The sequence below is a fragment of the Nyctereutes procyonoides genome, unplaced genomic scaffold, assembly GCF_905146905.1.
Source record: "Nyctereutes procyonoides isolate TBG_1078 unplaced genomic scaffold, NYPRO_anot_genome, whole genome shotgun sequence".
Lineage (NCBI taxonomy): Eukaryota > Metazoa > Chordata > Mammalia > Carnivora > Canidae > Nyctereutes > Nyctereutes procyonoides.
The window spans coordinates 29,818,420-29,831,079 of record NW_026575020.1 but is presented as its reverse complement, the minus strand read 5'-3'; the positions used below and the strand labels follow the sequence as shown (position 1 = coordinate 29,831,079).

General features: G+C 46.4%; 1 protein-coding gene across 1 annotated transcript in view; it reads left to right on the top strand.

Annotated features, from left to right (window-relative positions):
• CACNA1B (calcium voltage-gated channel subunit alpha1 B) overlaps positions 1-12,660 on the top strand; it is a 197,860-nt gene that overhangs the window by 163,415 nt on the left and 21,785 nt on the right. The window contains exons 33-37 of the mRNA XM_055334477.1: positions 2,345-2,461; positions 2,864-2,929; positions 4,289-4,380; positions 6,542-6,686; positions 12,518-12,645. Of these exons, the coding sequence (XP_055190452.1) occupies positions 2,345-2,461; positions 2,864-2,929; positions 4,289-4,380; positions 6,542-6,686; positions 12,518-12,645 (548 nt within the window). The remainder of the gene's footprint in view (positions 1-2,344; positions 2,462-2,863; positions 2,930-4,288; positions 4,381-6,541; positions 6,687-12,517; positions 12,646-12,660) is intronic.

Sequence of the window (12,660 nt, the reverse complement as noted above, 5' to 3'; positions counted from 1 at the left end):
GCAAGGGGTTCAAAGCAGCTAGAGACCAGTGTACCATCATTGAGATACCACATTGAGGGGTACAGTAATGCATCTTTGGGGTGCTCTAGACCTTTCCTGATAGAGGTAGGTGGCAATAAAGACGGCTCTGGCTTTGAAATAGTAGATGAAGTAGTAGGTGCCCCCTGGTGTGACAGAAACCATGGACTCTGGGAGGATGGGGCAGGCTACGTCCATCTCCAAGGGTTGGCTGAGGCCAGAGGCGACCATGCACAGCCATGGGAAGGCTACCCGGTGCTTGCTGCCCCCTGCTCTCCTGCATGCAGTCCGCATGGTGTTACCTGGCAGTTCCCACCCTGGGTGCAGCCGCGGTGTGCTCAGCCTGCCACACTGTGCTTGAAGTGTCTGTGGCTGCTGTCACCATCCGTCCTCATGGCTCTCTAGGGCTATCTGTCTGCTGCCACCCCCACCCCTCTCCTGAGTGCCCACTGGAGCCCTGAGAAAAGAAGTCCAGGAGGAGGGATGAGAACGTGAGTCTCAATAAAAAGTAATAGGTGACTTGTTGAGCTTTGCATTCGTGCACTAACCATGTGGACAAACAGTGCCTTCCCCTGCCTTGTTTGTCTTCCATCCCTCCTTTCTCACTCAGAGCCCATATGTTCCCCAGTATCTCTAGGAAACCTTTTTGTCCATGCCAGTGGCCTGAGCAAAGTGGTTTGGGCTGGGCATATGCTGACTGTGTTATAACGGTCTTGGCCCCCCTGGACTCAAGTGAGCAGATGCTTTCCAAGTGGAGACCTTTGAAGACTCCAGGCACTTGGAAGCTCCCTTCTCTTCCTCTACTTTATTGTCTTGTACCAAGGATTTCCCGGCACACTGTAGACAGAGCCCCCCTTCCATCCCTTTGCCCACCCTCCCTCAGTGACTGGCTTATTTGAGAACCCTAGGGCCCATGGGGTGAGTATGGATGTTTCTTGCTCATCCTATACCCCTGAGATTTTCTTTCCTTAGCACAAGCCAGTGAGGGAGCTGTAGGCAAGCCTGTGTGTCCTCCAGGGTCACGCCTTGAGGTCCACTTCTGCCTTCCTGCTGATCTGGGCCATGGTCAGTACCTCCTTGTGACTACCAAACTTCCCACCCATGGCTGCAACATATAGCCCTCCAGCAGAGACAGTCTAGAGTCTCCAGCCACCTTGGTAGGAACCAAAGGGGCAGACAAGGGCTGGGTTGGGGCCACTGTCCTTAGAAGTAAGAGTGAAGCTGGCCTCTCCACTGAACGTCTCATCCCAGCCAAGACCAGATGGGCAGCCCTGGAGGGAGGGCACCCAGCTCTCCCTAGGCTTCCCATGGCTCTTGCACATGCTCTACTGCTGCTGCTCTCATCCAACATGTTGTGTTCTCTTTTCTCTTCATTTGACCACTGAATCTGGCGATACAATGTGTCTAAGCCTGAGCTGCTTTCATATGTTAAAACACCAAAGTGGCAGGAAGCTGCTCTCAGGCTGCGTGCGGGCACCTGGTCTCTAAGCAGACAGAGGGTGGGAAGCTGCCCAGATCTACAAGCACCCCCATCTCATGGACACCATCCAGAGCTGTGCTCCCTGAAAGGGATGTGCCAATAATTTCAAGGTGCCCCTGGGCCAGGGTGGAAGCCTCACTCCCAGGTAATCTGTGGAGTCCAGAGATCATTGTTTCTTTTTGTGCTTGATTTTGAACCCTGTGGATGAGGGAGCAGTGCTAGATATCCTGGGATCTCTGGAGCTGGGACCATTTATAGTTTTTTGTAAGTGGCTTCTGTGGTGTGAGCAGCAGGATCACCAACGCTTACACCTCCCGTGGTGACTTATCTGCAGGCACCAGGAGCAGCCCCAGAGAAAATGTTTGCCCCTCTGCCGGGTCCCAGACAGGCAGAGGCTTTGCTAACTGTGTGGAGAAGAGAAGTGCCTTGCCACCAAGCCTGGGGTGGGGCCTTCCAGAGGCTCTCTGTGGAGAAGCAGCCCTGCCCGGCACTTGGATGGCTTGGCTGTGTCCTGCAAGACGTGGTCAGTGTTAGAGGCCTGTCCACCGTTGGTCTCCTGGCGCCACCTGGCAGCATGGAGCTGCTTCTGAGAATTTTTCTCTCTGTCCCTCCCTGTCGGGAGCCTAGAGCAGAGGGGTTTCTTTGATTTGCTGCATGAGAAGTGATTTGCAATGACAAGCTTTACTTTTGGAAGATTTTCTGGTGGCTGATTGCTGCTTACACTGTAGAGCAGGGGACTTTCTTTGGGACCACAGCAAGTCAGGGAGAGGCGTGTGAGGAGCAGTGTACCTGTCCCTGCAGGAGGCTGGTTTCTGCAGGTTAGAGAACAGCCTCTCTTCCCTACAGAACAATTTCATCAACCTCAGCTTCCTCCGCCTCTTCCGTGCTGCCCGTCTCATCAAGCTGCTCCGCCAAGGCTACACCATCCGCATCCTGCTGTGGACCTTCGTCCAGTCCTTCAAGGTGAAGCCCAGTCACGGCCCTAGTGCCCTGACCGTCCCCTTTGTTGTGCACAGTAGCGTGGCTGTCATCTCCTCCTTGCCACCAGAGCAGCCCCTCCTCTTGGAGGCTCCTTTTTGGCACCTATTATCCTATTGTAGTTTATATAAAGGCATTTTAAGTTATCCAGAGAGCATCTCAATAATGCTCGCCAACTCTGAGGTGGGTTTTATGACTGACTATAGATGAAGAGACTGAGGTAGTCCCTTGGTAGAGGGGCTTCATGGTCAGTAGGGGGTGGATCTGCGTTGCTGAGGTGTGAGTGGTCCCAGAAATGTGGCCACCGTCCACTCTGCAGATGAGGCCCGAGCAAGGCGGCTAGGCAGCCCTCCCTGGAGCTGCCCTGCCCTCCATGTGTCTCCACAGGCCCTGCCCTACGTGTGTCTGCTCATCGCCATGCTGTTCTTCATCTACGCCATCATTGGCATGCAGGTGGGTGCACCCGACGGGACAGGGAGCACAAGGGGCACCTATGCCCTGGGGCAGATGGGCACCGACTGTGGTCATCAAATGATAGCAATGACAGATTGATCCTTAATGAACATGTCTATGAGGGAGGTATTGCTTTAAGCACTTCATGAACTTAATTCTCAGAAAGGCTGTTCTACCCCTAAGGTCACTGAGGTTGTGCGTCAAGAGTTTGTGCCTGTCGTCCAGAGTCCATTGTCTGTGGGAAAATGCACAGCTGTGCTTCTGATAGGAACTCCATTGGGTTGTTAGGGTGTGAATGGGCATGTTTGATTAGGTGGTGGGCCGCATGGGTGGAGCATTTGGGCACATCTGCCCAGTGCTGAGTGGTCTGCAGAGCACCAGCTGGTCATTCTGTTAGTCCAGAGCATTGACCTGATCCTTCACAGGAAATCATATAGTACGGAAGAAAAAAGTCAATGGGATCATATCAGATCACTGTACTTATACTATCCAGTTCAGCTCAAGTAATTAGATTGCCTTTATTTTGCCAAAGAATCCTTTGTCAGCTATTTGGAAAAACCTTTAAAAGACACAAAGCAGTGTTCCAGTTTTAAATGTTTGGCATTTGGCGACTTTTCAACAACAGGGTTGGATGGATCCAAATGTTAAGTTATAGTGGGAGAGGCCATTGTCGTAAAGGTGAGCTGAAAACTGATTTTTAAACTCTATTTTGGGGTTTGAGAAAGTTCTCTTACCTTAAAATTTGCTGAGACGTGATGCTGTTTAAAACAAATATGTATTTTTGCCTGCTTTGGTCTGTGGATGTACAAGACCATAAGTGTCACTGATTCTTGTTTTTGGTGATCATATAATAGTTCATAATTTTTTCAGCCAGATTCCAGATTTTAAGCCAAGTACAGTTACTGGCTTGTTTGCATTTCTGACCCTAAAAAGAAATAAATTAAAATGGATAAAAAAGCCCATTGTGATATTTGCACAGAAATTTAAAAAGAAATTTTCAAGTTGATCTCATAGCTATTACCAATGTAATTACTGCTTCAGAATCATTGACGACAGAGTGAACAGAATGTAGCACAACCCACGTAAACTTAGCTCTGGGTCCCATTTTTCCTGGGCATGCAGACTTGCACCTGTGTGCATGCTGAGCTGGGCAACATTGATGTGTTTGGCTTTCGAGAGGTTTTCTCTGCCCTGGAAATGCACAGACACCGCCAGGGCTGGACGCACTGGCCCCTCCAGCCCCTACAGTAGTGGTGGTGGCTCCTGTGCCCGTGTGTCTTCATGCTCACACAACCCCTTCTACCTCACATCTCCTCAGAACCCAACGATGTCAGCCCTCAGCCTTCCTTTTCATTTCAGGTGTTTGGGAATATTGCCCTAGATGATGACACCAGCATCAATCGGCATAACAACTTCCGGACGTTTTTACAAGCCTTGATGCTATTGTTCAGGTGTGTTGTGTGGGAAATCAGTCCAGGTTCAGAGATGCCTCTGTTTGGGAGGGACGGGATGCATGCTGACCCCTCTGACCCCCAGCTCGTGCTGGCTTCCCCAGTGGAGACCTTCCCAGCTTCTCCCTTCTTTCTGCTGTCCTTCCCCTTAATGGTTCCTGGGCCTTGGAACAGACTGAAGGGAAGCCCCTGAGAGAGGTCATCCTGAGAGCCCCAGGTGAGGCTGGCCTTGACCACCTCATCTCTGATCCCTGACGGTGGCCAAGCGGCCTCTAATGGTGCTACAGCTGAGGGTCTGGAAGGACAGAAGACATCCAGCAGGGCTTTTTTTCAGTGTGCTGGCCAGAAGCTTTCTGTCCTCTCACCTTGTTGGTTGCAGGGATCTAGGATCAGGGGGAAGCAGAGCAATGGAAGTAGCACACAGTGTGACCCAACAAACTGCTAGTGTGAGTGTGCCTCCACCTGCCCCCATGGCTCACAAGACTGCAATTCCCTAGGCCCTAGGCTCCAAGTCCAGCACTAGGGTGAGTTCTGGAGGGCACAGGTTTGCTTCTAGCTCAGGTGCCCCCTGTGACTGTGTACTCTACAGGGCTTGGTGCTAGCTGTTGTTCTTACACGTGGCACACTCTCTGTGGCCTGGGGGTTGTTGACCATCCTGGTTTGGGGGCTGAGGAAGAGGGGTGAATATGTCTCACCACCTCCAGGGTCTCCCTCATTAAGGTAAGCCCACCACCATGACCCTAGGAGGGAAGAGAGGAGCTCTTTGTAGGGACTTACACGGAGGAGGGGTACTGACAGGAGACCCTGCCTGAGGCTGCTTCTTGAGGTTCCCACACTTGTGTTTATTTATGTAAATGCATCAGGCTGCTGTGAGGCCAGCCCTGGGAATGCCCAGCACAGCCCCATGCAGGTGAAGTTCTCCTTTCTGTGGAAGGAGATCAGATTGAGATCTGCTTTGCTGAGCTGCCTGGAGACAGTTGTCTGACTCTTGTTTTTTTTAATCAGATGGGCAAGTATCCTTAGGCCTATACTTTCTCCAAATAATATAATTTCTCTGGACTTTAGCTATTATGTTAATTTCATTTATTAATGTCCTGCCTCATGCTATAAGATTTGAGGCAGAACTATGAAACTAGCCTCAGTTTTAAGTCTTTGTGCCCAAAAATCCCTTTTCTTCCCTGATCTTTGTGTCACACATGAGCACCAGTATCAGTCAGGTCTGGCACAGGGCAGCTACCCTGCAGGAAAAGCCTCCTACTCCTAGACATTGTCCATGAGGAGTGGGCTCAGCTTGTGCCACACAGGCACACCACGTCAGGGGGAATCCAGGCCTCTGGTCTGCCTGCAAGTCTAGTGTACATCTGGCCCTTGTGCTGGCTGCATTCGCAGGGACAAAAGTCCATGAAGAGGTGTCCTCCAGGGTGGCCACTCAGGGCAGTAGGATTGTTCTTGGTGTTTTGGGGAAACAGATGCTGGTGTGACTGGAGTGGACGGAGCAGAGACCACTGGGAGGGAGCAGGCAGCCAGTCATATTGAGCTGTGGGCACTTGTGCAGATTTTGGCTTTTGCAGTGAGTGAGGGGTCATTGAGAGAAGTGACTTGGTTTCACCACATTTAGTGAACCCACTCAGCTCTTGGGTGGGGCAGAGGAGGAAGGTCCATTAGGGAGCTGTTGAGGCAGCTCAGGGGAGGTGATTGCTGCTCAGCCCACAGAGTTGAGAAGTGGTAAGAGTCTAGCTGTTTTTTGAAGGTAGATGAGCTGGTGAATAGGGTGTGGTGAGAAGGAGAGGAAGCAGGAATGGCTGCAACATTTTTGGCTTAAGAAACTGGAGGGATGGAGTCCCCATTTCGTGGTTCAAGGAAGGCTGGGATGGCACATGCTAGTGGGGAGGCCAAGAAGGAGGTCCATGAAGGGGCACTCACCGTGGTGCTCACTTCTGGTGTAGGCCCTTATTTCCAGTAACTAGTTCTTTCCAGGTTAATTATCAATTTGAAAACCTAATGCCAGAGGATTCTTTTTAAGAGGAGGCATTTTTTACCCAGACCTTACACATGAGCAGGTTCTCTGTAGGTGTGCACTTGAGCCAGCTCTTCCGAGATTCCTTCCCAGGCTGGTTTGGGCCTTCCTTTGTGGGCCTCATGGCTCTGCCCTTCTTCTCAGGAGTGCCACTGGGGAGGCCTGGCACGAGATCATGCTGTCTTGTCTCAGCAACCAGGCCTGTGATGAGCACGCCAATGCCAGTGAGTGTGGGAGTGACTTTGCCTACTTTTACTTCGTCTCCTTCATCTTCCTTTGCTCCTTTCTGGTAAGTCCTGGTCATGTGTCCATGTGTCCACCTGTCTCAGTCCATCCCGGGTCCCCCTACATCTCTCACTGATCCCTGTTACTGATTCATGTCACATTGCAAGTTGATTCAGTTGTGGTCCCATTTCCCCAGAAATGATGACCTCTAAAAGGACTTACTCCATAATGAGCTCCTGTGGGCCTTGCCTTTCCTTCTTGGAAAGGGTTTTAAGTTTCCACGGGACAACCGTCCTTTAGTCTTTAGCCTCTAGTATGGTGATGAGTTTCAAAGAAGCAGCACTCCAGCTGGCATGCCTGGGGCGGATGAGCCTCAGGAAACTGGTGGTTGGAGAGGTTAGTGGACTACGTCCTAAGACTGTGGATTATTCCAAGTCAGCAGAAACCTTTGGGAAACTTTGAGCAGGGGCATGACACAATCTGGTTGACATTCTAAAACGTTGCTCTGGCTTCTGGTCAGGAGAAGCTGAAGGGTGGTTGGGGAGATGATTAGAGGTGACAGTGCCTAGAGAAGGGTAAGGATGAAGGGAGTTAAGCTGCATTTTAAAGGCAGAGCCAACATTATTGATGATTAAACACCAGTATGAGTGAGAGAAAAAGAGAGAGCAAGCAGTACCTGCAGTTTGCTGAGGTAGTAGAGAAACAAGCCTTGTGTGCTGCCAGTAGGAATGTGAAGTGGTGCAGCAGCTGTGGAAGACAGTATCCCACTTCCTCAGTAAATTAAAAATAGAATTACAATATGATCCAGCAACTCCACTTCTGGGCATGTACAGAATTGAAGGCAGGGCCTTGAATAAATATTTGTACACATACGTTCATAGCAACATTATTCACAATGGCCAGAAGGTAAAAGCAACCAAAGTGCCCATCAACAAATGATTGGTAAACAAAATGTGACATGAACATATGAGGGAATATCCTTCAGTCTTAAAAAAAAAAAAAAAAGAGAGGCAGTTCTTACACATACTACAAATTGAAGTCATTATGCTAAGTGAAATAAACCAGTGACAAAAGAAAAGGCTATGTATGTATGAGGCTCCTAGAGCAGTGAAGTTCATAGAGACAGAGATCACGGTGGTGGGTGCCAGAGACTGGGGGAGGGGATGAGAGGTAGTGTTTAATGGGGGCAGAAGGTGGGGGGTGGGGTTGCACAACAGTGTCAACGTGCTTGATGCTGCTGAACTGTGCACATAAAAATGATTAAATTGGTAAGCTTTTGATATGTATATTTTACCACAATTTGGAAAATGGTTTAAAAAAAGATTTAACATAAATCCTATCCAAATTCTTTTTTTAGAGGAGGGGGCAGAGGGAGAGAGAAAATCTCAAGCAGAGTCCTTGCTGATTGTGGAGCCCAATGTGGGGCTCAATCTCATGACTCTGAGATCATGACCTGAGCTGAAATCAAGATTCAGACACTTAGCTGACTGAGCCATCCAAGTTCCCCTATTCAAACATCTCCTAACACATCCTCTGATGTTGCCACTATCCTGATAGCAAAGGCAGGAAAGATGCCCCCAAATAGAAAAGTACAGGCCAATGTCCCTGATAAATATACAGTCAGAATCCCAAACAAGATACTAATTCTGACAACACATTCCAAGGATTATATACCATGATCAAGTGGGATTTATCCCAGAAGTGCAAGGATATATTTTCAACATACAGAAATTAACCAGTGTGATGAGGGGGAAACCCGCACATGATTATCTCAATAGATGAAGAAAAAGTATTTGACAAAATTTGATACAGTTTCATGATAAAAACGCTTAGCAGACTCAGAATGGAAGGGGGTTTCTATCACATGATGAAGGTCATTTATGAAAAGACTACAGTTAATATTATACTCAGTGGTGAAAGACTAAAAACTTTTCCCCAAATTCCAGGAACAAGACAAGGGTGCCCACTTTTTTTTTTTTTTATCACTTCTACTCAACATTGTGCTTGGAGTCCTAGTTAGAGCAATTAGGCAAGATAAAAAAATAAAAAGCATCCAAATTGGAAAGGAAGAAGTAAAACTATCTCTATTTGCAGATATATGGAACATCCCGAAGAACACACACACACACACACACACACACACACACAGAGTACTAAAACTAATAAATGTATTACAGTGTCAGGATACAAAATCAACATGTAAAAAACAGTTATGTCTCTATGTACCAGCAATAAACAACCTGAAAAGGAAATTAAGGAAATAATTCCATTTCTAGTAGCATCCAAAGGGACAAAACACCTAGGAATAATAAATACCCATGGAAGTGAAAACTGCAAAAATATTGCCAAAATAGGTTAAAGAAGACCTAATGAAATGGAAAGACAAGCATGTCCAGGGATTAGAAGACTTAATATTGGTAAGGTGGTAATGTCCCCACAAAGTGAGCTCCAGATTCAGTGTGATCCCTGTCAGAGCTCCAGTGGTCTTTCTACAGAAATGGAAAGCTGATCCTTAAATTCATATGGGATGGCAGAGGAGCCCCAGATAACAAAAAATCTTGAAAATTAAAGACCAAGTGAGAATTTGGGGAATATAAATAATAGTGAAAGGGAATATAAGGGAAGGGAGAAGAAGTGTGTGGGAAATATCAGAAAGGGAGACAGAACATAAAGACTCCTAACTCTGGGAAACGAACTAGGGGTGGTGGAAGGGGAGGAGGGTGGGGGGTGGGGTGAACGGATGACGGGCACTGAGGGGGGCACTTGACGGGATGAGCACTGGGTGTTATTCTGTATGTTGGTAAATAGAACACCAATAAAAAATTAATTTATTAAAAAAGATAAAGACCAAGTGAGAGAACTCACATTTCCTTATTTCAAAACTTACTATATAGCTACCATGAGTCAAACAATGTGGCTGACTAGACACTTTTTCAGAGAAGACATATAGATAGCCAACAGGTACATGAAATGGTGGTCAACATCACTTATCATCAGGGAAATGCAAATCAAAACCACAGTGACCTATCATCCCTTTAGAATGGCCCATCATGAAAAAGACAGGAGATAACAAGTGTTGGCAGAGGTGTGGAGAAAAGGGAATCCTTGGATACTATTGGTAGGAATGTAAATTGGTGCAGCCATTGTGGAAAACAGTATAGAGGTTCCTCAAAAAATAAAAAATGGAACTAGGATATGATCCAGCAATCCCACTTCTGGGTATATATCCAAAGGAAACAAAAATAGGGTATTGAAGAGAGATATGCACGCCCATATTCATTACAGCATTACTCACAATAGCCAAGATATGGCAACAACCTATGTGTTCATCAACAGATGAAGAGATAAGGAAGATTTGGTATATATAATGAAAAATTATTCAGCCATGGGAAAAAGGGAAATCCGTCTGGCAATTGTGACAACATGGATGGATCTTGAGGGCATTATGCTAGTTGAAGAAAGCCAGACAGGGAAAGACAAATACTGCATGGTACAACTTATATATGGATTTTTTTTAAAAAAGTCAAACCATAGGGGATCCCTGGGTGGCGCAGCGGTTTAGCGCCTGCCTTTGGCCCAGGATGCGATCCTGGAGACCCGGGATCGAATCCCACGTCGGGCTCCCGGTACATGGAGCCTGCTTCTCCCTCTGCCTGTGTCTCTGCCTCTCTCTCTCTATCTGTGTGACTGTCATAAATAAATAAAAATTTTAAAAAAAAAGTCAAACCATAGAGACAGTAGAAGAGTCATTGCCAGGAACTAGAGAGTTGGGGAGAAGTTGGTAAAAGTATACACGTTCAGCTATAATATGAATAAAATCTGAGGATGTGAAGTAAAACATGGGGACTGTAGTTCATAACACTAGATTATATAATTGAAATTTTCTTTTTTAAAAAATATTTTATTTATTTATTCATGAGAGAGTGAGGCAGAGACACTGGCAGAGGGAGAAGCAGGCTCCATGCAGGGTGCCCAATGTGGAACTCGATCCCAGGGCCCAAGGATCAGGCCCTGGGCTGAAGGCAGTGCTAAACCACTGAGCCACCCGGGATGCCCTAATTGAAATTTTCTAAGACCTTAGAACTTAAATAGTCTACCAAAGAAAAATTTGTGATGGATGTGTTAATTAACTAGACAGTAGGAATGCTTTCATGATGTGTATGTATGTATATATACCACAATATGCACTTTAAATATCTTATAATTATATCAGTTATTTATTTCTCAGTAAAGCTGATGAGGTGGGAGGGGGGCACAGTATGATATTGGCATGAGGATAGACCAATGGAGTGGGATTGAGATTCCAGAAATAAATCCAAATATCTATGGACAATTGATTTTTGACAAGGATGACAAGGCTGTTCGTTCCGTATGGAAAGAATAAGAAATGATGAAAAGACAACTGGATGTCCATATGCAGAAAAATAAAGATGGACCCCTACCTCACCCCATATACAAAAATGACCCAGAATTGATGAAAGACGTAAGTATAAGAGCTAACACTACAAAAGTCTTAGAAGAAAGCATAGGGGGCAGATCTTCATGATCTCAAATTTGTCAAAGGATTCTTAGATTTGACACCAAAATCACAAGCAACAAAAGAAAAAAATAAACTGGACACTCAAATATTTTTGTGTGTCAAAGGGGATTATAAAAATGTGAAAATGCAATCTAAGGAATGGGAGAAAATATTTACTAATCACATATTTTATAAGATGATAATATCCAAAACATATGAAGAACTTTTAGAACTGAACTACAAAAGACAGTCCCCCTAAAAAATGGGCAAAGAATCAGAATAGAAATTTTGGAGAAGATATACAAATGGCCAACAAGCACATGAAGATATTCAACATCTTTGGGCATTAAGAAAACTCAAAACTGCACACTTGCTTCACACTCACTAGGGCTGGCTATAATAATAACTTTTTTTAATGGGAAATAACCAACATTGGCAAGGACATGGAGAAATAGTAACTTTTGCGCATCATAGTGGCAATGTGAAATGCAGCAACTTCTGTGGAAAACAGTTCGGCCAAAAGGTGGAAACAACCCAAATGTCCATCAGTGGATGAATGGATAAACAAACAAACCTACCTTGGAATGTTACTCAGCCTTAAAAAGCAATGAAGTTCTAACACATGCTACAAATGAATGGATGAGCCTCAAAAAATCATGCTAAGTGAAAGAAGCCAGGCACAAAAGGTTCTATATTGTATGATTCTTTTTATATGAAATATCCCAAATAGACAAGCCTATAGTTGCAGAACAGAGATTGTTGCCATGGAATGTGGGGAGGGGGGAATAAGTGAGTGATTACTTAAGGTACAAGGCATTTTCTGGGGTGATGAAGAATTCTTGAAACTAGAGAGGTGGTTGTGTAATGTTGTGAATACACTTAAGCCACTGAATTATACACTTCAAAATGATTAATTATATGTTATGTGAATTTCAAGTCAATTTAAAAAAGAAGAAGAAGGAGAGAAGCTGAGCTTTTGTCCGGAGTCTAAACTACTAGAGTCCAAATTGTTGACTACAAAGTCACTGGTTTCCTTGCTGGCTAGCTAAGAGAGGAAACTGATGGTCATGGGAGGTGGGGCAGAAGGGGTTATAGACATGAATTAGGGTTGGAGCAGCAGAAGTAGGGAGCAGGAGGGGCTCAGGTTTGTTTGCGGGATCTAGAACCCTGGGGTAGGAGGCTACTGTGGTGGGTGGTGACGGTGGTGGCATCGTGGAGGCCCAAAGGCTGTGGGGGAGCAGGGCTGGACAAGCTCTAAGTCAGTGGCCTCTGCTGCTATGATGGTTTTGCACACAGACTTTGGCTGGTGGGTGAGGGCTAGGTAGAGGGCAGGCTGAGGTCTCTCTATGTCACCCCTTTTCCTTCCTGTCCCGCAGATGTTGAACCTCTTTGTGGCCGTGATCATGGACAATTTTGAGTACCTTACACGGGACTCTTCCATCCTAGGGCCTCACCACCTGGACGAGTTTATCCGGGTCTGGGCTGAGTACGACCCGGCTGCGTGGTGAGTGGCCCCCGT